This window comes from Lepidochelys kempii, chromosome 16 (assembly GCF_965140285.1).
Source record: "Lepidochelys kempii isolate rLepKem1 chromosome 16, rLepKem1.hap1, whole genome shotgun sequence".
NCBI lineage: Eukaryota > Metazoa > Chordata > Testudines > Cheloniidae > Lepidochelys > Lepidochelys kempii.
Genome location: NC_136395.1, coordinates 10,635,264 through 10,660,189, shown reverse-complemented (window position 1 = coordinate 10,660,189; position 24,926 = coordinate 10,635,264). Strand labels below are relative to the sequence as shown.

At 46.3% G+C, this 24,926-nt stretch overlaps 1 protein-coding gene across 10 annotated transcripts in view; it reads right to left on the bottom strand.

Moving 5' to 3' along the window:
* Positions 1-904: 904 nt before the first annotated feature.
* Positions 905-24,926, bottom strand: part of CACNA1B (calcium voltage-gated channel subunit alpha1 B) — a 470,003-nt gene continuing 445,981 nt past the window's right edge. For 5 of the 10 annotated variants that reach the window (XM_073313878.1, XM_073313876.1, XM_073313883.1 and 2 more), the window contains 8 exons: positions 23,512-23,619; positions 22,011-22,168; positions 19,140-19,267; positions 17,913-18,051; positions 16,303-16,452; positions 8,151-8,358; positions 7,577-7,776; positions 905-2,214 (listed from right to left, as the gene is read on the bottom strand). In XM_073313878.1, coding sequence (XP_073169979.1) covers positions 1,675-2,214; positions 7,577-7,776; positions 8,151-8,358; positions 16,303-16,452; positions 17,913-18,051; positions 19,140-19,267; positions 22,011-22,168; positions 23,512-23,619 — 1,631 coding nt within the window. In that variant the 3' untranslated portion in view covers positions 905-1,674. The remainder of the gene's footprint in view (positions 2,215-7,576; positions 7,777-8,150; positions 8,359-16,302; positions 16,453-17,912; positions 18,052-19,139; positions 19,268-22,010; positions 22,169-23,511; positions 23,620-24,926) is intronic. The other 5 variants (XM_073313882.1, XM_073313881.1, XM_073313880.1 and 2 more) reach the window with 4 other exon arrangements.

Below are 24,926 nucleotides of genomic sequence, written 5' to 3'. Positions count from 1 at the left end.
ACAAAAAGGAAATGATCTAACATAAAAATACAGAAATCTCATCCCTGAGAGTCAGATTTTTTTTTTTCAACAGGCAATAATAACAAGGCTCTCTCCAACCGCCCTCGACACGAACTATGCACCATGAAACGCCAGAGCTTTCACAACCAAGTTAAGACTAGACATGCAATGTGAAAGTCTTTTTTTTTTTTTTTTTTCTTTAAAAGCATTGCTGCTGATGCTGTTACTTTTACCTGCATTTCTCCTGCAGGATCTGAAATTCTATTCAACGAGAAAAGGCCGATTTTATTTGCCCTGATCATTCTCCTCCCGCTCCTTAACAAAATTATTTAAAAAATATTTTTACCCTCCCCTTTGAAGTTTCCAACCTGGCTACTTGAAAACACTGTTCAAGAAACATACATGTGGCATTGTATGCACAGTAGATATCTGAGACTAAACAGATCTTACAGGCTCTTCCTCTCCCTTCCTCCCCCCCCACCCGCCACTTTCTCAAGTTCTGATGCGTTGAAGCAAGAGGGAGCATCATCGCTGTGAGAGATTTCAAAGGCTAGGCACTTAGTAGTGAACAACTGGAGCATTCAATAGAAACAGTGGGACCTGGAATGACAACTGGACTAATTCTCTAAATAAAGTTTTTTTTTCTTGTTTTTTCTTTTTTTACTGTACAATTTACAAAAATGCACACAATGAAAAGTTAAAGTTCTATCTAATAGCTTGATATAAAACCAATTCCTTTTCTCCTTTCCACTACCCGCTCTTTTTCTTTTCTTTTCTTTTTTTTTCTTTTTTTTTTTTTTTTTTGCTAAATCAAGCTTATATTGTAAACAAGACAAAACACTGAGGGCATGTTGCAGTTGATAGGAGATGGGGGAGACAGAAACGAAAGTCCCAGCAGCAAGGAAACAGTCCTTACAAAGTAGCTTTATTGGGTGTCAGTGTGAAGGACTTGATGTGGAAAAATAAAATAAATCCACAGAGCAGCGTGTCGAAGCAGAGAGTCACGGACGACACAGTGCTTTATCAGCCTGAAGGTTTGTTACTGGCTCCATTGAAAATGACTGCCATTGTTGAACACTGAATCAAAGGATTGTCCCCGGTTCTGATCTGGGTTTCTCCTTTCCCAGTGCATTAGGCAGCTCTCTTCCTCTTAATGTTTGAATGAGATAAAATACAGGTTCGATTTTGTACAAGAGTGTCAATATCCATCCCTGGCCCCCTCTCTGACCGGGAAATTAAACAAACCACCACCCAACAAAAGCTATGGATCGACAGTCCTTTTTCTGCTGTAAAAGTTCAGACCTTCGCACAGCTCTGTGCATACATTGCAGATTTGGCATCTGGTATATGTCATTTAACTAGACAAGGCAGTAGGCAGGTGAGAGAGAGAGAGAGAGAGAAAGCACTCCCCCTCCACAATAATGATCTTCAATTATATTTATTTTGTCTAGTGCAAAAGGGGGGAAAAAAGAAGATAGAAAGAAAAGACAGAGGCTGAACGAGCGTCTCAGATGGCGTCGGGTTTGGAGTAGTTCTCGCCAGCGGCTGTTTCTTCTCCCCCCCACCCCCCGCCCCCGTGACCCCGGTCATCATGTGTGTCTGAGCACACAGCCATCCAGATGATAAAACTCATCGATTCCAAACGCGTACACCGGCAAGGGCTTTGCCTTTGTGCTAGCACCAGTCGTCCTCATCGGCTTCATGGTAATAGCCACGTGCTCTGGCGCATGTCCCAGGGCCTGTGCTGAGGCCCAATGTGTAGTGGTAGCCGTTGGGAACCCTGCGGATTTGGTGAGACTGGGAAGTCAAGGATGAGACATAAGAAGTCCTTGAGGACCTTCCTGAATTGGTGGCGACAGCCTCCTCAAAGGTGAGCGTGTCCTCGGGCACGACACGGTACGGGCTGTCACTGTCGTCGCGGTGTCCAAGGTAGGGGTCAGAACCAATGCGGGCCACCGGGGAGCGAGAGTGGCTCTGAGAGTCCCCATGCAGTAACGCATTATGCTCAGACAAACCTCGGCTCAGGCGTCCCGGGGAGAAGGTGGGCAGGCTGGTTTGGAAACTGGTGAAGTGCACGGGTGAGGAGTTGGCGGTCTTGTAAGTGATGCTGGGGCGGGGGGTCAGCGGAGTCTGCGGGAGCTGCCTCCGCCCACGGCACGGGGTGCTAGCACCAGATGTCGACAGCAAGGGGCTCCCATTAACTGAACCACTACCCTACATGAAAATTGGAACACAGCAAATCAAAAATAAAAAAGGAAACACCAGACAGACACAAAGGCACGCGGGTAAAAAACAGAAGGACAAGCGACAGGAGGGAGAGACAAATCACAAGAGGAGAGAAAAAAAACGAAAAAAAGAGAGTTTAGACAAGCACAGTCAGGGGAAGGAGGTTATAGAGAAGCAATTAAAACAGAGATGTAAAGAGCTGGAAAAGTGCCGTGAGCGATAATCGGAACAGAAACAATCAGAGCGTTAGTAGGACGCAAACCAGCAGACGGCTCCAACAGAAAGGGACATTGTCAGAGAAAAGGCATACAAACCAATCATATTCTTTCCCAGCTCCTTACCTGAGCTATTCAGTAGGAAAAGGTTTATTATTTTCCGCAAAACAAATTGGAAAAAACCCCCTAAAATCTTTCATATTTTTTTTTAACATTTTGCAGTCTTTTTCAGGTTTTTGACAACTGAATATTGTCAATGTTTTGATTTTCTGTTGAAAACTGAAAATATTTTGGATTTTTCGTAGTGCGATGCATATTTCTGTTGAATTAAAAAAGCCATTTTTCATCACACACGCACACAAAAAGATGAAAATGTTTTGACCAGCTTGACTCTAAAACAACTGGGATCATTAAAGAGAACACTTAAAAATCTATTTACTTTTCACTATTTATGCTGTGCGTTTACTTTTTGGGGTCTCAAGTTGGATGGCAGAGTACACAGGTCAGTTTCACATTGTTGGTGAAATTATGCTCTTACAGACCCTGAGTCACTTTGTAGAAATCAGCAGAGTTATGCTAGCGTAAAATTGGTGTGAGGAAGAGGAGAGTCAGGCCCTTGTGTTGCTGTTTATTTGCAAGAATATGAATTTTCTGAAGTATTTTTACAAACATTTATTTCTTGTTTGGTTGAAACAACCTGACAGCACCCTTAACTTTGGAAATGAAGCTCTTAGTTTATATATATATATATATATATATATATATATATATATATATATATATATATATATATAATCAGGTCATTCCAGTTCTTGTTCTGCCATACACATTTTTTCCATTACATTTTTGTAGGTGGATTGAGTGGTAGTGGAAGATAGCAGCTTTAGTCTTATATATAGCGAAGCTACCATAGACAATAAAGGGGAAGGGATGCAGATCAGGATAAGTAAAGAACACATCAGAGAACTTCTGACCAATTTTAATGAATTCAACTCAGCAGGGCCTGATGCTATTCATCCCAGGGTACTGAAGGAATTATCTGAAGAAATCTCGGAGCCACCCACTGGCAATAATATTTACAAACTCTTGGATGACAGGAGAGGTCCTGGAAGACTGGAAAAGGGCTAATGCAGTGCCCATCTTTAAAAAGGGGGAAAAGGAGGAGCGGGGGAACTATAAACCAATCAGCCTGACTTTGATACCTGGAAAGAACTAGAGCAATGTATAAAACCTTCAATTTGCGAATACTTGGAGGATGAAGGGGTGATCACTAGCAGCCAACATGGATTTACTAAGAACACATCATGCCAAACCAACTTGATTTCCTTCTTTGACAGGGTAACTAGTTTGGTGGACAGGGGGAATGCGGTGGACATAATATATCTGGACTTCAGCAAGGCTTTTGACACAGTCCCACACGACATTCTGATAAGTAAGCTGGATAAATATGGGTTTGGCGAAACTACTATTAAGTGGATACACAATTGGTTAAACAACCACAAACAAAAAGTAACTATTAATGGAATGATGTCAGATTGGAGGGAGATCTCAAGTGGTGTTCCACGGGGATCTGTTCTGGGCCGGGTGTTGTTTGACATCTTTGTTAATGACTTGGATGTAGGAATAGAGAGTGTACTGATCAAATGTGCAGGTGAGATAAAGCTAGGAACGGTTGCCAACACTTTGGAGGACAGAGCTAAAATTCAGAGGGATCTTGATAAATTGGAGAACTGGGCTACAGACCACAAAATTCAACAAAGACAAATGTGAGGTGCTACACTGAGGGAAGAAAAACCAAATGCACAAATACAGAATGGGGGATAACTGGTTTGGTGACAGCACTGCTGAGAAGGATCTGGAAGTTGTGGTGGATCACAACCTCAACATGAGTCAACAATGCAATGCTGTTGCAAAAGAAGCAAATGCAATTTCAGGTTGCATTAACAGAGGCATAGCATGCAAGTCTCGGAGGGTGATTGTATTGCTCTACTCGGCGCTGGTTGGGCCTCAGCTGGAGTACTGTGTCTAGTTTTGGTCACTCTAGTTTCTCCACATCCTTTCTACACATTAAAGAATCCAGAGGCGAGCGACACAGATGATCAGAGGGATGGAATGCAAGTCATATGAACAAAGGCTGAAGGAACTGGGTATGTTTGGTTTGGAAAAGAGGAGATTACGAGGGGACATGATAGCAGTCTTCAAATACTTGAAAGGCTGCCATAAAAAAGATGGAGAAAAGTTGTTCTCTCTTGCCACAGAGGGAGAACGGAGGCAGAGTGGTTCCTGAGATGCCAAATTACAGTCAACATCACCACCTCCAGAAGCAGCGGTGGCTTCTGGGACCCAGTCTGCCGGAGCTAGCCAACATCAGGACAAATACTGTGTACTGCTCAAGTGACCTTCAAACTAGCAGACTTGGGCAAACAGAGATTGCGTTGTTCATTCCATTAATGTTGAGTCAGGGGAGAGTGAGGGGAATAGGAGTCAGCTAATTTATTTTATTTTATTTTGAAGCAGGGAGGGCCAGAAATCAGATACTTTTTGAGGTGTTTAGACAAAGTGCTTCCCTGGCAAAATTTGCTAAGCCAGGCCTGGCTCCTGGTTAAAGGTAGTGTCCCCAAGGGAAGGGAAGAGCTAACACATAGAAATAGAAGAAGTAGAAGAAAAAGAAGAAGACCCTTGAGCGTTAACAGGTAGGTTACAACAACGCAGAAACCAGCCCAACCGAGCTTCTCACAGGCCCCTCATCAGGGCAAACATCCTGAGCTCATTAGGGTGGAGCTGAGTCTATACTGACTGCACTGTTTATTTAAAAAAAAAAATCTGTGTGTGACCAAAGGGACATATTAACAGGTCCCGTGTGAGTCAACTGACATGCATCGCTTGGGGGGCCTTTTTAATGCTATCCTGTAGGGAGAACATACATGGACATTGGAATGACATTCTTCACCCGTCCTTCCTAAATCAACTCTGGCATTTGTTTTTAAAGAGACACACTGAGCTAACAAACAATCAACGGAGTAGTGGGGATGGGGTAATAAGATGTCATTGGAGCTCCAACACTGAAGGATTATTAACTTAGGGGAACCTCTTTGTTTTATAATTAAAGTGTGCATTGCATTTAATGCGCTAGTATATACACGTAGAAGAGGAGAGGTCCAGCTACCCCACTAACAACAACAGAAGTAATCATCTTCTTCCCTTCTCTCAAGGAGGAACAGCAGGATCAGAAAGAAAATTCATCTGCAGAGCAGCTGAGTATGAAATAGGATCGTAGTAGCTGGAGATTGAAAAGACTTAGTTGATCACTGAATCCACCCCTGTGCCTGAGCAGGGCCTGAATGTGTCAGACACCAAACAGATATTTCCCGTGGCATGACTGGCTGGAGCACCTGATCACTGAGATTTCTACAGTACAGAGAAGTCTGTGGGCTTAACTGGAACCAAGCAACTTGTTACTTGGTGAGGAAGAGGGGGATTACTGCCACTTGGTGGCAATTGCAGAGCTAATGAGGTAATTGGCTTAGCAAAGGGGAGGATACATATTTGGGAGGAACAGGATGTAAAGGGGGAGGAGTTCAGAGGGTGTGCTGTGTGAAAGGCTCCTCCTGCTGTATACCTATGCTACGTCTTGCCGTGTTGGGAAACTGAGGATTAAAGGAACATAGGTTAAAAAAAAACAGACCGTGGGTGGTGGTGACTTGGAGACCATGAAAAAAAGCGGGGTAGAACTGCTCACAGGGGAGCCTGAGAAGCACCCTGTGACACTTGGTCTCAGCCAAAAGGCCAAGAAGTAAATGATTTTACAGAGCATATGCTATACCTTAAGTATGCCAGTGTGTGTTGCAAAGCAATGCGTTGGGGACGAACGAGGCATTAAGCATTCAGTTACCGTCCACACCCAGACTCCGGGATTATAAACTGTTTTACTCCTAGGAATCGTGAAAGTACAATGCATCAGGAGAGAGGAATGCTCAGAACAAGGCGAAAGATCTGTTATCTTGGGGGTGGCACTAGTTATTATAGAGACTCTGCTTCTTTTTCAACCTTCCTTACTTTTATCCCATGGTCTCTAACCCACACAGCAAATGCAGCCGGCTTTCCTTCCCTCGGAGCTATCCATTTATCAAGTGACGCTGCTGTGGGGATGTGTGTCTGTTCAGATGACAGTACGAGTCAGCCCTCCTGAGATGGCCTGTCAGTCACACTCAGACTGCAGCTCTAGGCAGATTTCTAAGGGTGGTCACAACTTTCTCCTCCCTCGAACTAGAGCTAGACTGTGTTCTGAGACCCACTTAGGGCTCACTCTGGCAAGGTGCTGAGCACCCTCAACTTCCATCCAAGGTCTACTTTTTTTCTTGCATTATGTTAGCTGATTCCCCACTCCAGTACAGTTGATGTGTTTGTGGGTGGATTTAGCACCGTCCTAGCTCCTGTTTCAGAATGCTGCTGAAAATGCCCCTATTCCATGCAATTTGCCAGCTGCAAAGATGGGACCATGCTGGAGGCCATCTTCTGCCCTCAGTCGCCCCTGTTGAAGTCAGTGGTTGCACAGGTGTAACTGAGGGCAGGATTTAGTTCTCTGGGTTCCCTCTCTCTGCACTGGACTGTACTTGCTTGTATTCTGGTGGTCTGGATTTAGGTGGTTAGTACAACTCCATTTCTGTATAACGCCCAGGAGTGGTTTCTGGCTCTATGCCAAGTGCGGCAATAGGTGCTGGGTTAATATCTCTATCTCCTGGAGAGAGAGAGCACAAAAATCAGCAGTGCAACCTTCCCATTCTGCCCTGCCAGCTGGCCTGGGCTTCGACCTGGTGGGGCAGTTGCCCCAGGAGACGTGAGAAGGTAGTTCAGATTGCAGGCCCCACTTAGTCCTTGGCCTCTTTCCTGACACTGCCAACAAGGGTGCCAACTGGGAGGGTGGATTCTGAGGTATGGACCCCTGTTCGGTAGGAACTGGCCTGAGACCATCAATTCATTTTGCAGAAGACCTCCAAAGAGCTGTCAGATGGCAACAACCCTCTGCACCAGGCTCCATCTCTTATTGCCCAGCCAGCCCCCAACCCGGATTTTTTTTTTAACCTGGGTGCACCCACTGAAGATTTCAGGCCTCCTCCCGCCTTGAATCTCCTCACCTGTCTGTGGGGGCCTGGCTCCAGCCCCCCATTGGGCGAGGTGGGCCTGCTGTGATCAGCTGATTTGGGCTGAGAACGGTCCCGGCTCCCGTAGCGGTCGCAGGAGTAGAAGCGCTGTTTTTCAGAGGAAGAGGAGGAGTGCAGCTTTCTCTCTTGGGACCTGCCTCGTTCCTGCTTCTTATCCTTGGAAGACACCTCACCTGGATGTGCCGCCAAAATTTAAAAGTAATGGGTTGGGGCTGCAATAACCATAGAAACATTCAACTTGGGGCTGAGCAAGTTCAAGAACTCTGGGGGTCCCATGTGGGTCCTCTCACATGGGACTCCCCCCGCACACATAATGTAAGCCTCCCTGCTGGGCACCATTACTCGCAGTGGGAGAAACCCGCCATAAAGGCCCCCCCTTTCCCCTTGTTCCACGGGGAAAAGCCTCAAGGAAGCTAACTGAGCTGGGGCACCATTCTCTCTCCCAAGTCCCCATCCCCTCATCCTAACGCATGCAGAATGGCGGTTTGGGAGGATCATCGCAGTTCTGTGGTGTGAACGAGAGACGACAATGAGGAAAAGCCTTTACCGGCATCCCCATCGGCCAACTGGTTGGGTGACCTGTCCAACAACTTCTGCTTCTTGTCTTTCCGTCGATGGCAACGATGGTGATGGTGGTGATGAGCCTGGTCCGGGGGCATGCGCTCCAGGGAATACTCGTACAGGTGCATGGCATGCGGACGCTGCGGCGTCAGCGTGGAGATGGAGCGCTTCATGGGGCTGGTGTCTGGGATGGTCTGCAAAGCATAGGGAGGGAAGGGGGAGCAGGTGGGAGAGGGCAGAGATCACACTGCAGTTAATTGGGTGTCTTCCAGAATGGGAGCGTTTTTCGGGGTGGGGGAGGGGGGGAGACAGAGAAGGTTAATCAAACAGAACGAGAAAGGACAGAAGCGGTTGCACAATAAAACATTTAGTGCTAAATTTGTGGAACGAATGTAGTCGGCGATACCTGAATTGGGCTTTACTGTGAATTGTGTGACAACACAATCCATAGATGAATGCACATCATTTAACATCAGTGTTCATGTGAGTCATCAAGAAGGACTAAGCAGGATCACAGGGCAGGCATGACATCTAAATGTTTCGCAAAGATAATACGCCAATGTTTTTTTCACCCAGTGCAATTCCAGAAACTGCAACATTCCCAGTGCAATACCAAAGAAATAAGCAGGCACACACAATGATGTGTAAGTGGGGCAGAAAGACAGGCCATGCTGTCCAGCGGCTGTAGCAAACGACTGGGACTAAAAGAATCTGTTACTTCAGGCCTTGGCGAAGCCACTTGCTCTGTATGAGTTCAAATACGTGAGTTGGCCTCCGTAAGAACATAAGAATGACTATAATGGGTAGACGAATGGTCCATCTAGCCCAGTAGCCTGTTTTACAACAGTGGCTGGTGACAGATTCTTCAGAGGGAATGAACAGAACAGGGCAATTATTCAGTGATCCATCCCTTGTTATCCAGTCCCAGCTTCTGGCAGTCAGAGGTTTAGGGACACGCAGAGCATGGGGTTGCGTCCTTGACCATCTTGGCTAATAGCCACTGCGGGACCTGTCCTCCATGAACTTAACTCATTCTTTTTTGAACCAAGTTATACTTTTGGCCTCCACAACATCCCCTGGCAACAACTTCCACAGTTGACTGCGTGTTGTGTGAAGAAGTACTTTTTTATGTTTGTTTTAAACCTGCTGCCTATTGATTTCATGGGGTAAGCCCTTGTTCTTGCATTATGTAGAATGGTAACTAACACGTCCTCTATCATATCCCACTTTCCCTGGGGAATAAACTGCAACAAAAAGTTAAAACTAGTGAGCCAAATTCTCCTCTCAATAAGGCTGGTGCAAGCCCACTGATTTCTCATGAAAATCACTAATGGAGGAGACTTTGGCTCAGGACTTTCACTTAGTCCGTTGGCCCAGCTGCGGGACAGGGGTGTGCAGCCCCCACTGCAGCCCCTGCCAAGCCCTGGCCACGGGGTGGGCACACAGCCCTGGGAAGCTGTGCTAGGACTCAGTGCTGGGACACTGCGGGCTGGTGCACACGGCCTGGCTGCAGCCACCGATGGAAGCCACAGGGCTGGGGCGCATGGCCCCGGGTGCAGTCCCACCAAGCCCGGGACGTCACAAGGCTTAGGCGCACAGCCCCCGCCAAGCCCGGGATGTGGCGGGGAGGTGGTACACGATCCCGGGTGCAGCCTCCCGGAGGAAGCAGCGGGGCTAGGGCTGCGGGGTCCAGCTTGGGAACAAATGACAAGAACTTTGCATCAAATCCATGTTTGCTGCAGGCAATGTTAAGCCTTGTCCCTATGCCAGTGCCAGACCTGGTCTCTGTGACCTCCCCCTTTACAATCCAAGCATTAAGAATATTCTTTCCAAGTGTCTCACAAGTGCAATATAGGGTTGCCAATAGACAATGGAGACTTCATTACACTCTCCTCCCCCTCCCCCCACTGCCACCATGTCCCCAGCCCTGCCTTTCTAAGAACAGCAGCTCCCCGCTCCAGAACATTTCACCTGTAGCCAAGGTGCTGCAGGAGAAAAGGCAGATCCATCATGATGCAGGTTCAGAGCCACAAGGAGGCTGAATGGTGTCAGAGGGGTAGCCGTGTTAGTCTGTACCAGCAAAAACAACGAGAAGTCCTTATGGCACCTTGTGGCTGAAGGGGAGACCGGTGAGAAGAGGACCACTCTGTATGCTGGGAGGGCCTAACGAGACAGACTTCTTGGTTTCATAAAGAACCAATGTGGAAATCCTCTTGAAACTCTAATGGAACTTGAGCCCTTAGCACCGCGGTAGGACATGTACTGAGTAGTGCTCTGGGGCAGGGGCTGAGGTCATTGAGAGGGGTAGCAGTGTGCTTTGAGTTTTGGTCTCTCTCAACATTGCCATGGTCTTTGCTTGCATTATCCTGACTGCTACTAGCTCAGCGTGAGACCTGTCTCCTGCCCAGCAACCATTGATAAAGCTCCATAAATGACAAGAATCTGTTTTTCTTTTCTTTCCTTTCCTTTCACTTTGCTTGTCTCCAGCTCTTCTGTGGCCCTGCTTTATGGACATGCCAGCATGCTGGCCACCCTCTAGAGGCTCCACTGTGTTTATTGATTACGCAAAAGGAACTTGGTAGAGATGAGACTTCTACGCACAGCAATCTCAAGTCTCATGGATGTGGACTCGGGATTTCTCTCTGTCCCTTTGGTCATATGCGTGACAGAATGCTCCCTCCCCCTGTGTGCGCCTAAAATGACAGCTCTAGCAAAGCATTAACTTTGTTCTTTTTAACCTTTCTATCTACTCCCTTGTGGGGTTGTTCTGGTTGTTATTTTTTAACTGGTAGTGCTACTTTGTTAGCTTACACTGGAGTTTGAGTGTCTGCTGCCCCCTGATATTTGCACATTATTAGGGTAGCTGGTATGCAATTATTTTTAATTTAAAGGTTTCAGAGTAACAGCCGTGTTAGTCTGTATTCGCAAAAAGAAAAGGAGGACTTGTGGCACCTTAGAGACTAACCAATTTATTTGAGCATGAGCTTTCGTGAGCTAAATTGGTTAGTCTCTAAGGTGCCACAAGTACTCCTTTTTTTTTTAATTTAAAGACACCATTCATTTCCTAGTGGGTAGTGTCAGTGATGGGGTTTCTTATCTCACATGCAAGGGAGCAATCTGAGCAGAGTTTTTAACCCCCACATTCTTTCTTCCCAGCAACTCACTCAAACCTTGATCCTTCCCGTCAGTTTCACAGGTGGAACATTGCTGCTGGGGGCAGGGCTCTCACAGACACACAAGCACTGGGACGGCACCGACTGGGCACCGGGGATTCAGAGATGCCCAAGAGGACTCTCTCCAGGGTGCTGGGATGTTGCAGCCTGTTGGAGGAGCAGGGCAGTTCTGGCTGCAACCTTGGAGTATTCTGAGTCACGAGTCTAAAGGGACGGGAATTGGTGGGAAGGCTAACACACTCGCTGCCCAGGTAGGAAGATGGCTCTGGTGAGTGGTGAAGGTTTGTAGTGGTGAGCAGTAGATGAGACACACAGTGGGGACAGTAACCGAAATACAATCCACGAGGAAAGTATTTTCTAAATGGACAACCTACCCTAAATTCTCAGTGACTGAGGGACACTCTTCACTCATGGCTGCATTTGCTTTCCACAACCAACTCTCTGTATAGCTTTTCAGGAGTGATGGACCCGAATACTTAGATGATAATATCTAAACTGTATTCTTAAATTTGTTCACCTAAATTGGGGTTATTGCTGATTGTGCACTATTTGTATCTTATGACTTTAAAAACAAACTTTGTATTTGTGGTTTCAGAGTAGTCTCTAAGGTGCCACAAGTACTCCTTTTCTTTTTGTATTTGTGGATAATCTAAGCACTATACCCAGATGTACAGACACTCTTTTCTTAACCCGTGTACTATGTACTTTTTAAACGTTAGCTTTAATACAATTTTTAAAGTAAGGGGGAAGAGAAAGGAGGCGAAGAGGATCTCCGAACAGGGGACTGGTAGGTTACGCAGCCCAAACAAAGTGCTGGATAAAGGACCGCACCACTCTAGCGCCCTCTCCTGGAACTCAGAAGTGGGCTTTCCCCACTCTGGAGCTGTCCATTTTATAGGTCCTTCAGCCGAGGTACCTGTCTTAAGAAGACGCAGCTCTGTATTTAAGTCACCAATAGAGTGAACAACTGGCCGCAGCATAATTCATGCCTTATTTGTTTCCTTTTCCATTGCCTGCTCTGTACCTTCTTCCACACTGCCTTCCAGTGCCAGGCCCCCACACTTATTATTCAAAAAGGAGATTTCTTTTTTCAGGGGCTGGGGTAAGGTAGCAACACTGCAGATTTGACCTGCTGAGATACGGGAAATGACAGATCTTGGCCAGGAAGTAAATGCAGGAAATGTAGGAAAATCCTAAAAATGGAGATCAAGACCTTAGATCAGGGGTGGCCAAACTGAGCCTGAGAAGAAGCCAGAATTTACCAAGGTACATTGCCAAAGACCCACAGTAATACATCAGCAGCCCTGCCGATCAGCGCCTCCCCCACCCTCCCTGCACCTCCCGATCAGCTGTTTTGTGGCACGCAGGAGACTCCGCGGGGGGGAGGGGGCAGAAGGGGTGGAGTGGGGGCAGGGCCTGGGGCAGAGCCAGGGTTGAGCAGGGAGCGCCCCCCGGCACATTGGGAAGTTGGTACCTGTAGCTCCCGCCCCGGAGTCGGTGCCTAGACAAGGAGCCGCATGTGGCTCCGGAGCCCCAGGTTGGCCACCCTGACCTTAGATTAAGTAACCTGATAACCCACCTCTGCCCAAAGGAACTGCTGCAAAGGAAACGACAGGGAGGGGCAAAGATTTTCCAAAAAGAAGCCAAGTTCATAGGAAGCAAATCTTCCTAGGGCCTTATTCTTCAGTTGTTCCAGGTGCAACCCTCTCCCCCACCCAGAAACTAACGGAGACAGATTAGAACAGTCTCTCTTCCTATACCACACAGACAGGTATATTCCCTCCTGGAGGCTCTCATTACCATTGATTGGACTTGCACACCCACACCCAAGGTACGTCTGTGCTGGAACTGGAGATGTAATTTCCAGTGCACATGCTCGGTTTGACTGAGTGTAGCGTAGATGTAGCAGCATGAGTGGCAGGAGAGGCTCGCTGCTGGAGTACAATCCCACCCGGGACCCTAGGACGTACTCAGGTGGCTAGCCCGGCTCTATTGTTGGTATGCTAGCTCAATCAAACCTAGCATGATTACACCTACGCAAGCAGGAAATGACACCTCCAGCTCGAGCGGAGACATGCGGGAGGAGAATATACCATAGGCTTTGAGAGGTTCGTTAGTTTCTCATTCATTAGCAACCTTTACTGTTTTCACTTATGACATTTTTAGCCAACAAGGCAATATAAACAAATGCAAGGTATCACAATGTGCAGCATGCAACTACGGATCAAAGGAACTACAATGAACTGAAGTACAGAGAGATGGCAGCTGCATCTTTACAGCACCAGAAAGTAATCCAAACAAGGAGTGGGGGTGGGGGAGGAGAGGAGGGGTTAATGAAGGTTAATCATTGCTTAATAACAATTTAATAGGATACAACTTAGTGCAAACTACATACTGCTAGGTAACTCCCCGGTGACCGTGTTTTGCTCCTCTGCAAACAATTCGGACAAGATGAGAGAGAATATTTGAAGCAGCCATTGTCAGACATCACGGCAGATGTGCAGCGGACGAGATGATGAGACAGGAGGGAAGGTGACCAGAGGAAAGGAAGAAAGCAAACGGGGAGGGAGGAAGCGAGATCGGTAGCGTGAAATGATAAAAGACGGGAAATGCAAAAGGACAGAGACGTGACAGGCAAACAGAAAAGGGGATGAATGAAAAAAAATTGTTAACAAAAGTTAGAAAGAAATTAAAGTTTGGGGAGGAACCGGAAGTGGCACATAAAGGGTAGGGTGGAAGGTACAGAAGGGGAAACACACACAGAGAGGACATCAGTTATTCTGCTGAAGCTACAAACACTAAAACATTTGTCATTAAATGAGGTTAGATCTGTTCAGACACCGTAGGCCTGATTCATAAATAAGTGACAGCATTAATGCAGGGCAGGTGTGCGCTTCGTTGTGGGCAACCTGCAACATGCTTCTCCTGAGCAAGAAATTCACTCCCTGGCTTCATTAATGACCTCTCTCCCGTGCCCCTATTTGCTCACAGGCTTCATCTGTAACTCTTTGTTGGGCAAATGGAGGAATCGATTTGTTTTGTTTAAAAAAACAAACAAACTATAGAAGAGGTTGAAGGAGTCTCCTGAGGGAAAGTGATGGGTGTAAGGGAGAGCCCCGGAGCAGTCTGGCAGATTTTCTCTGTTCTGCTGGAGGGCTATCTGTGGGTCATGGGGCTTTTCAACCTGGGACTGATTTTGTCAGTTCTCATCAGTTAAGCAAGGCTGGGATTGGTCAGTACTGGGTCTGCAGTTTTCCAAGGACTGCCCAAGTGCTACAGGTGACTCCTTTCCCTGTGAATCAGTGTATTAAACTGGAGCAGGGTGCTGCTGGGAATGCTGTGGTGCTGGAGGGGCTAGTCTTTATTTTAGTGTCCCATGGTCATCAAAAAAACTCATGCGATTTCTGTGTTAACCCCTGAAATTTGCCAGGAAGAGATGCTGGTGAGAAATGGCTACTAAGACACAGCTGCTTTTCATTGGTGGGTGAGGGAATCCTATGCATGTACTGTGGTCCCCATTAAAATCTAAAGTTTTGCCTTTGCAAGCGTTGGCAAAGATTTTGTTGGCAACCACTGTTTACATGCACAGTCCTGAATGTGCGTTGTTGGGATTCTACAGGCTGAAAAGAGCAATGCAAATATAAAGTTAGTGTAAATATTGCATTGAAGAAAAGGATCAATGCCCAACACTAATGCCCAAGGAAGGGTTGTTTTTAGGGTTCGTACACTGACATTGTTCCCATTAAGAATGGCTTTAGGTTTGGTAGAACCTATCACAAGTCTATCCCATCAGGGTAGCTCAGCTTTTGGGACTTGCAGGCGGTGGTGGTTGGTTTTAAGCAAAATAAATAGAGTTCCTGAGAACACAAAGAATTCTGGGAGATGGAGTCTTATCCAAGGATTTCCTACAGTTCTCGGGGAAAGGTGTTCCTTTCTTAAGGTAGCACAGAGATCCAGACAGCAGAGCTGGGTGCAGTTTGTGTCCTGATCCAAGCTGGCTGGTATACAGACAGTCAGGAAGGAAGGACATATCTATTGGAGGTGTGGCTGTATACATGAGAGCCCTTCAGTTCTAGAATTCAGCACACCTCCCACATTCTGTCTCACCTGTAGAACAGCACAATCACATGCGACTCACTCATTATTATATGAATCAGGCAATTTGAGCTAAAGAGACACAACTAAGCATGGCAAGATGGAGATGTTCTAACGCATAACAGGCAGCGGGGTGATCGGAGAGTGTCTGGAGGACACGTTAGCAATGCACATGTGAAATGCCCAGAAGTGATTTGAGAAAACCGTGCTGTTATGTGCCCCGTGAAGTGCACAGGGGTAGTCACAAAGCTCTGAAGGCCACCTCGCATGACAAGGCTTCCTTGCAAGTCTCCATCAGATAAGGAAAGGAAGTAAAGTCTTAAGCATCATATTACTAATCCACCATACAGTGCACTACTTGCTAAACCTAGTTGGAGGGTGGAGGAGGAAATGCTTCATACTTCAATGCAGCCCTCTGGTGAGGGAGAGCCTACAGCACATTTCATATATAAACAGGCTCATCAAAAAGAAACATGCAGCTTATTATATTCCCAGGGCTATGGATATACCCCACCATGAAGTTAGGGCAGTGACGTAGGCATGTTATATGCAAGGTTATGGAATACACCTCTTCAAACCATAGAGTGACTCCCTGTCAATCGGAACATACATTTTCAGTTTATCAGATTAAATGAGGTGCTTTGCCCAGAGAGCAGGATTTCTTTTTTGCTGCCTGTATATGGGAATGGGGACAGCTGGGGAACAGCACCGTGTATACAGCATCCCAATGATCAAAAGCACAAAGGCTGCTCAAATTTCTGAGCCCCCAGCTCCATCAGTTTCTCTTAAAGAAACAAACAACCAACCAGTCACTTTAAAAAACAACATGACAGGGACAAGAAGAGAGAACGTGTTGAATGCTTGACTTACTGTAAGTTTTCCATTGCCAGTAAAGCCTCCCTCCCTCACCTGTGTTTCGGCGGCCAGACGCGGCATGGAAGCCGCCCGCCCCTGGCTCTCCAGGCCAGGCTGGTGTTCTCCGTTGGTCAGGGTGGGGCTGATTTCTCTCATTTCTACAACCTGATTGGATTGAGAAATATTTTCAGAAGCAGGAACATAAATGTCCATTTAAAGCAATCACTCTGCCAGGCTTGTTCCAGGACTAAGGCGAACTGCAGGGTTTCTATTTCATCTGTGAGGATTTATGGCTAGTCAAAGACACCAGCCTGAAAGCTCTGGTGACCGAAGGTCACTATTTATCTACAAACTGGCTCAGCCTGGGGATCGCTGGTGTACGCTTCCCCACATGGCCCTGCCAGCACGCCTCAACTTGGACCCCTTCTCCGCGTAGGTCAGTCTCCATGCCGCACGCAGTCCATAAGGGAGCCACGTAGTGTCAGATATGGTGGTGCTTTTTATAGTATTCCCTGTCAATACTCTAGGAACTGCACTAAAGACCCCAAACCTCAGATAGGTCACTGAAGAGCCATCCAATGGTAAACACTCACAGTAGCTATTGACCTGGGCTGGATTCGAATAGGTGACCTACAATTAAAAGACTCCGTAAGCCCATCACACTAGTCCCTCAATCCTCCTGTGTGTGTTTGGGTTCTGATTTCCTCCTCTTGGCTCATTTCCCCTGCTCCGGTTTATCCAGTTCCGAAACGTTTTGCTGTGAAAATGACACTCACTAGAAGGAAAAGTTAAAGCCCACCCCTCATGCCCCTCCGCCCTGCCCCACTTAACACCTACTGTCCAGCCGTGTTCACCTTTGATCATGTATCGATGATGCCAAACTAATCCCAAATTCTCTTTTCTTCCCCTGCCTGTCACCTGAGCACCAATTCCAAGCAGCTCCAACAGCCAATGAGATCCAGGTCTGGACATTTTCTACGGATGTGTTGTCAGCTGAAGCCCCAGTGGGGACTCAGAGACGGGCAGCACTGGAAATGGAAGGCCCACGAAGCAAGATATAGGATTGGATACACTAAGCCAAAGCCACCACAGCCAATCCCAACATTGCCTCTGCAAGAGACACAAATGGAAGGCCTTCTTCAACCACGTTTCCTGTCCACCAGTAACAGTGATCTGTCTAGGGACCTGCACAGCTAGTACCTGAGTGCTTCACAATCACCAATGGATTTTAGCCGCACACCTCTGTATAGCAAGGGACAGATGGGGAAGCCGGGCACAGTGACTTGCTCAAGGTCACACAGCAAAGTTTGTGGCTGAGCTGGGAATTGGACCGAAGTCTCCTATCTCCCAGTCCAGCCGCCCAGCCATGAGACCGTTCTTCCTCCCCCATGCTCCCATTTGGAGTAAGCCTGAGTCTGCCACACACCCAAGAGGGGCATCTGCCAAAGAAAATGTTACAAAGACATTAATGAGTCAGATTCAGTTCTCAGTTACATCCCAGCAAGTCTTTTGCAACGAACAGAGCAATATTTGGCCCAAAACATGAATGTGGAGCTATTAGGCTGTCAAAAGGAATAACTCGCTTGACACCTATGGAGACCTATTACATTCCACTCTATCTTCACCTGTTTGCTTGTCCGTTCAATGGGAATTTCTTCCGAGTGGCCTCGTTCAAAAGCTGGTGTCCTGGTTTCGTAAAACACATCCTGAGTGCGCTGAGTCCCCCACGAAACAGACTCCTTGATCCCACTCTCTGGGGCTGGCCTGATGCAAGGTGAAGAGAAAAGGTGAACTGCTGTGCTAGGCGTTTTGCAGTTGGATTTATTTAAAGTGCTCTGGAGCAGTCTGGGGGGCTACTTCTCAAGTCGTGGGGGAAAAAAGCTGGATAGGGGAGCGGCTGATGAAGCTAGTAAACTACAGGGCTCTTGAACTTTGACTGACAGATAATTTCCTCATTCACCCTGAGGATCTCAGGAAGACCATGGAAACAAAACCAATCTACTTAAAAGGGAAAACAGTAACCTGTTTTCAGGGCTTTAGGAAATTACTTCTGGGACTGACGCAATAGACCAAACTTTTCCTGGAGATCACATGTTGCTAAAATCACAGGTGTATTTTTCACAAAAGAATGGACGAATGCTAGACTGTCACTAGTAAACACACACAAAAATACTCAGCAAATACACATACTTATGTAAAACATGGAGAAGTTACATTAACATGGCCAGCTAGGCTAAGAATCTTAAAAGTTATTGGTCAAATTCCTCTGTGGTGTAACGCAAATGAAGTCAGCAAAGCTGTATCAGGGATAAATTTACCCCTAGGTTTTTACAGTTACAGGTTTATCAACCAGTAGGGAAAAATATGGTGGTATTAATGTATTTACATCTCAGAGGTCTAATGTTGAAAGTCAGTGGCACGAGTGACCCACACAAATCTAACACACAAGGAGGGCAGGAAGTAGGGAGGGCACTGGGGACAATTGTGGCAAAAAGGGTTTTGCATGCATATTGTGCAGAGATTGTATTGTCTGGCTGCAGGAAACGAGGGCCAGATTCTGCCCTTCTCAGTACCATGCATGGAAACTCCCACTGACATTAAGTCCTGTCATATCTTGGGGGCATTCTTTGACTCCAAGACTCTTTAGAATCAATGAACGTTCACTGGGCAATTTTTGCAATATTCCAAGCTCCCGGAGCCCGAAAACACAAACTAGCAATGGTGGGAAGTTATGAAATGCAGACTGCATAAGGGGGCTGGTTCAAATACGGAGAAATCAGAGAATTACGGAGAAATCATCGTGGGGGCCACCGCAGTCTAAGGTAATTGTGGGAAGCCGGGGGACTACTCACAATGTGCCCCCATTGTTGAGCGAGGTGCAACTTTTCTGGCGGAGGAATGCTTTAGCGTGGTTGAACACCAGAGGCTGGGTTTGCTCCAGGGTTGCTTTCAAGGGGTGGAACAATGACACTGGTCCAGTCTGCAATGCATAAAGAGAGGGCATCAATGAGAAAGCTACAGCTGCTTGGAGAATGTGGGGTGTGGTCTTTCCTAGTTACGTTCTTAATGGTGTCCACATTATCGAAGCCCTGTTCCAAGATCGCAACCAGCACTAATTGCCCCCTTCACTGGCATTCTCTGTGTATAGGCCACATGGACCTTAAAAGAGGTCCCTATTTATCAGGGATGAGGCACGTTGCTGGGAAAGTATAAAGGAAGCATGCACTGCCACTGTCCTTGCTGTACACATTCTGTGGGCAAACAGAAGCATATCAGCCTCCGGGGATGTCAATCTGGCACCTTGTTCCGGCACTAAATTCACATTTTAAAAATGGTTTCTTTCGCTCTTTCCGGTTCGTTTCCATAGCACAGTAGCCAAGCCTTTTATAGTTCACAAGACAGATTATTTGGGAGGAATGGTTTTAGCTACACATCAATTTTCAGATCAAACAGAATAAAATTATATGGTTTTGAGTCAACTTCAAAAGGTCCCACAGCTTAAAGGGTCAGGTGCTAACTCAGATCTCAGTCTGTGATGCCGAGTCTCGTACTGAAATACCCTCACGCTGCCTTCATTAAGAGATGTCCCCCTATTGACAGATGCATGCTGTAAATTGCATGTGTACTCAGCTGCTGTAACATCACCCTGAAGTCTACTAGGTGCTTGTTATTTCAGGAATTCCCAAGGTTTCAATCCCAAGGCCATGTTTCTGATTTAGGGCTTCATGGTACCAATGAAATTCACCCATCATCCTGGCTTGGCGTTAACTGAGTGACCCTGTGACCATATTATATGCTTTAGAGATGAAATCCTGGCCCATTTAAAGTCAGTGGGAGTTTTGCCACTGATTTCAGTTTGGCCAAGATTTTATCCTATGACCTTAAGATGTGAACATGGACAAAGCATGGGGATCATTCTTTCAGATCTTATTCAGTCACAAGGCCTTTTGAAGTCAATGGGAGCTGGGATTAAATTCTGAGTAAGAACCGCAGGATTTAGCCCAATAACAAAATGCTCTGCTTGTGAGCTGTGGAACGATTATTGAGCAAAAGTAAGTGTGATAAACAGGGACAGATGAACTAGCTTGGCTACAATAAGAATCAATCCAAACCTTGGCCCCAAACTCAAGCCAAATCTTTCTCACTGTTTGCATAAAGTTTTCACTCGTTTGTCATTGTTGACTGTTGACACCTGACCTGATCTTGGAGGGACTACAGTTCTGGGTAAAATATAACTTATCTGTAAAGCATGCTTATAGACATAATAATGGAAGTTACTGAAGCTGCAACAGCAAGTAGAAAAACCAAAATACATGTATTAAAAATAGACTTGGCGATAGGTCTTAAGCATTAAGCGCTTAGAGTCAGGCCTAGTACAGGGTGGCACGCTCAAGGCTGAAATCTAATGTCTAATGGATTCCAAGCGAGCGCTCCCTAGGGCAGGGACACTCTCTTTGTTCAGTGTTTGTGCAGTGCCTATTGGCAGTTAGCATAAATATTATCTACTTGACCAAAGGTTATGAAATATGTGCTTGACTTAGGGTTAAATACAGCAATCTGTATCTTGTGATAGGTTAGCCGTGTACCTAGGGTAAACCACAAATGAAGAGATGGCCGCATCTTCGGGGCTTTTTACAATAAAAGGTAACTGCATTGATGTACCGAAACTATTGGGAAAGGGACTCACAGCAACTGTTGGAAATGTAATTATGGTCAACTGGAATATCACATATGGACAATCCCAACCCTAAAACTGATCTCTCAGTATATCAAATATGAGTAGGGCCTGAGACTTAATTAGATATGGTCCCAAATGTATGTGGGTGGAATGGAAAAAGGTGCATAAAAGATTGTCAGTCCCATTCCTAGCTGGCTCACCAGGATGATGACACGGGCAACTAGGCAGGAAGTCTAGACCAGCACCTTCTTCTTGTGGTAAATATCACAGCGAGCAGCACTGCTTTTTCTCCTGTCTTTACTGTAATCAGTCTCCATGATGTTGTAAGTGTGTCAATCACCACAAATCTGCATGATCTGGGAAATGTTGTTATCTTTATTGTGCTTTCTTTCCTTCGTCTAGAATTTCAGTGACACTTGCCAGTATTACCTAAAACATCATCAAGTCTCTGTCTGTGTGTCCCACACTCAACCGCAGGATCTGTACAGCCATCTGGGGGAAGACCTGGAGGCAGCAAGTGCAATCTCACATTCTCAAAATTTACCAGGCTACATGCGCCTCAGCCCTCTCAGTTCCGGCCACGGTAGGAAGTGGAAGTGCCCAAGCTCCATGGGTGGAGATATTTTCAAGGAGTAAAATTTTCAGCAGTGCCTAAGTTCCATTTTTCAAAAGTGGCAGCACTTGGGAGCCTAAATCTCACGGAGTTTCAATGGGTCTTGGGTTCCCAAGGGCCTAAACACATTTTAGTGCTTTTGAAAAGATTACTCCTCGTCACTTAAAGAGCCTAAATCTCATTGTCTTTTAATGAGACATAAGCTCCTAAACCACTTAGGTGCTTTTGGAAATTTTACCCAAGGTATTTCCAGCTCCGCTGAAATTAGGAAGGGTTAGAAACTAAATGAGATTTTCCACTTCCAAGATGCGCTGAAAATGCAAAAAGGCTTGGAGAAGCATCCCAAATTTCAGGTGCTGGATGGAATGCGACCTCTAGACTTTCTGGGGTTTGCTCATTGCTAGTATAAATGATCGTGAGATGCCCATGCACCTTGGTGGGAGTGAGAAGAGGGAACAGCGTCTTGCTGCTGGGTACCTGGCAAAGACCTCCAGGTGGCTGGTGCACTTGTTCCCTGCTGTTTTTATTCTGCTTGTAGAAGTCGAATATCATGAGAGCGGCATAGACCTTCCCCACAGTCATTTCGTCAGCTGGATTAGGAAACGGGAGGTGAAAAGCAGAAAGGAGAGTCAGATGGAGAGGGGGAAAGAAGGAACGGGTGTCAGAAATGGAGGGAAAGGGAAGAAATTATTTAAATGGGGGAAATGTGCAATGGACAAGACACATAGGACATCACATTAGAAGTGAAGAAGGAGGAGGAGAAAGAGAGAAAAGAGGGAAAGAAATGGTTAGAACAGACTTCTTCAGCTTAGCAATTTTCCTTTTCCTTCATTCTGTCCCTGACCATTGTTGCCTTTCCGCTCTCTGAGGGTCACAGCATCCGCTTTTGAAGCCACCCACACCCTAGCTTTGCTCTCTGTTGAAAATATTTAGGGATATGTTACAGGAAGGGTGCCCTAGGCAAGTAAACCCGTATGCTGGTGTAAGAATGGGAGACAGAAAAGAACATTTAAATTAATACCAGATCTGCAGCTTTTATCATCAGAAAGGCCTTATTTTTCTTTCTTTATATTATCATCAACAGGGGAATAATGGGATAATATACATTTAAATTGTATTTCATTTTTCCAGATGGCTTTTTTGTTTGTTTTTGTTTTACAGTTCTATCACTGACCTCTCCCTGTCGTGCAGCTTAGCACCATACCTTTCTCAGTTAAGGCTGCCCTGATTGGACGGGGCTGTTTCTCGTTAATCAGCAAGCCAGGGGATTCAGAGCCCTTACTTTTGCCAATCAAGAGAATTTCAAACTTTCCATTTTCTCAACATACTCCCACAGGCCATCCTTAGGGGAGATTAAGCCTTTAGTACCAACCCCCTCTTCCTATTACATGGGCTCTTTGCAGCCTTTAACATCCTTCTCTTCACTTTTTTTGGACGCAGACAGAACCCAGATGGTAGAAATTGCTCCCCTGACCTGCAGGAGCCAGACTGGAAGGAGATAAAACTACAGGAAGCAAGACTGCTGCATGACAAAGAAATCTCTCTTGAAGAGGCTGGACAAGGCATTGCTCTCTTCTGGCCTCTATGTATTATCTTTGTCCACAATGTAAATAATCTACTGGCTCAGGCAAGAGGCAATAGGACAAAGTTTTGAGACCCATGCCTGGGAGCAACCTTGGGATTCTTACGACTGAGGGATAGGGGCACGGGACTGCGAGCGTTCCAGAGGTGACATCTGAAGGAAACTCCAGGCAGAGGATGAAATGGGCTTCTGTACAATGTCAGCTAGACTGTGGTGCACACCTAGGGTTGGCTCTCGGCACCATCCACAAGAGGGGAAGAACCTGGATTTCTGTGGCTGCCTGGAATGGGTTTTTGAGTTCATGTCTCTGCATTGCTTCTAAGGGGAAGAGGATCCTTAGTTAGCACTTACGTTTATGGGGCGGCACCAACAAGTCCAATGTCTTCTGAGACAAATTGGGCCAAACCAGAGAGATCTCTTTCCTCAGCTCAGCATCACACTGGTGCTGCTTCACACCCGCTGGGCAGGGGGCAAAAAAGGCAAATGAAGCTGAGAGCGAATGACGATACATCGCACACGTACTTTCCTCATTTGTACCTCAAATGAACGAGCAAGCTACCATGTGAACAGATCCTGTCTTTTCCAAATCCATTCCCCCTGCCTTCTTCCCAGAATACCGAGTCAGGATCAGCTTCACCACAGATATTAACGGCGGTGCTAGCCCTCCCCACTATAAACCAGTGTGTGAGTTCTGGAACGGACTCAGTCTGACCTGTACAATATTTCAGGGACCAGTTTGATCTGGTTGCATTGCCACTGTTACCCTGTAACCTGAACAATGTCCTTCTCTTTTAGACTTGTCACATCATTAGCAGCTTCTGAGGGACACAATGAAGCCACAGCAGAAAACAATCTGACTATGAAATAACAGTGGGCTTAAGCTATTACATTAACACCCCCCCCCACGCGCTTCCCTCCCGCCCTTCACCAGGGTGGGTGTGGTGGGACAGCACACACACAAAAAATTAAAAGACAATTATATAACATCATCATCAAATAGATGCTATAAAACCAAACACAAGGATAGCGAGACCGTTAAAGAGGCCAAAGTGGGTTCTCGACATGCGGGCTGAGAATGATTCAAGTATTTATGAGATTACAGGCTGGTTCCCAAGTGGCTAAATGACACAGAATGAGACTGAGTAGTTTCTCTCTATGACTGAGATGGATTTTCTAAGAGAAAAGCAAAGGGAGGAGACTGTTATCGCTCTTATAGCGTTTGCTATTCCAACAGTGCTTGGAGCATGCCACCTGTCACACTGCATCTCCCTGGGTTGCTTATGGGACTGTTTGTCCTACCAGCCACTCTCAACTACATTTGGCAGGGGAAACCTAAAAATCCAAACCAACCAGGTAATAATGGGTAAGGCCAAATCCAGAACCACAAATCCATGCCCCTGACTACCTGTACCCCCTCAAATCCCCTTCTGTGGAAAGTGTCCTATTTGCTGGTTCCTGTTTGCATATGGCCAAAGATCTTGCAGACAGTCACCCTCAATGAAATGACTTGGCCTGACAGATCAGCAGTGAAATGTAAGAAAATGACACAGGATCTCAGGGCTCAACTGTCCCCTTCACACGCAGGCTTATTAATGTGAAGGAGGGTCCTGGCCCCTAAGAAATGAGACAGTCCTTAACACTTGCTTTAAAGTTACATGGTCAGATACTCTGCTGGTGTCAGTCAGCCTAGATCCATTGGACCATAATATTTTGTCCCCTATAGCAGAGATCTCCGAACTATGGGGCATGTCCCCCTAGGCACAGAG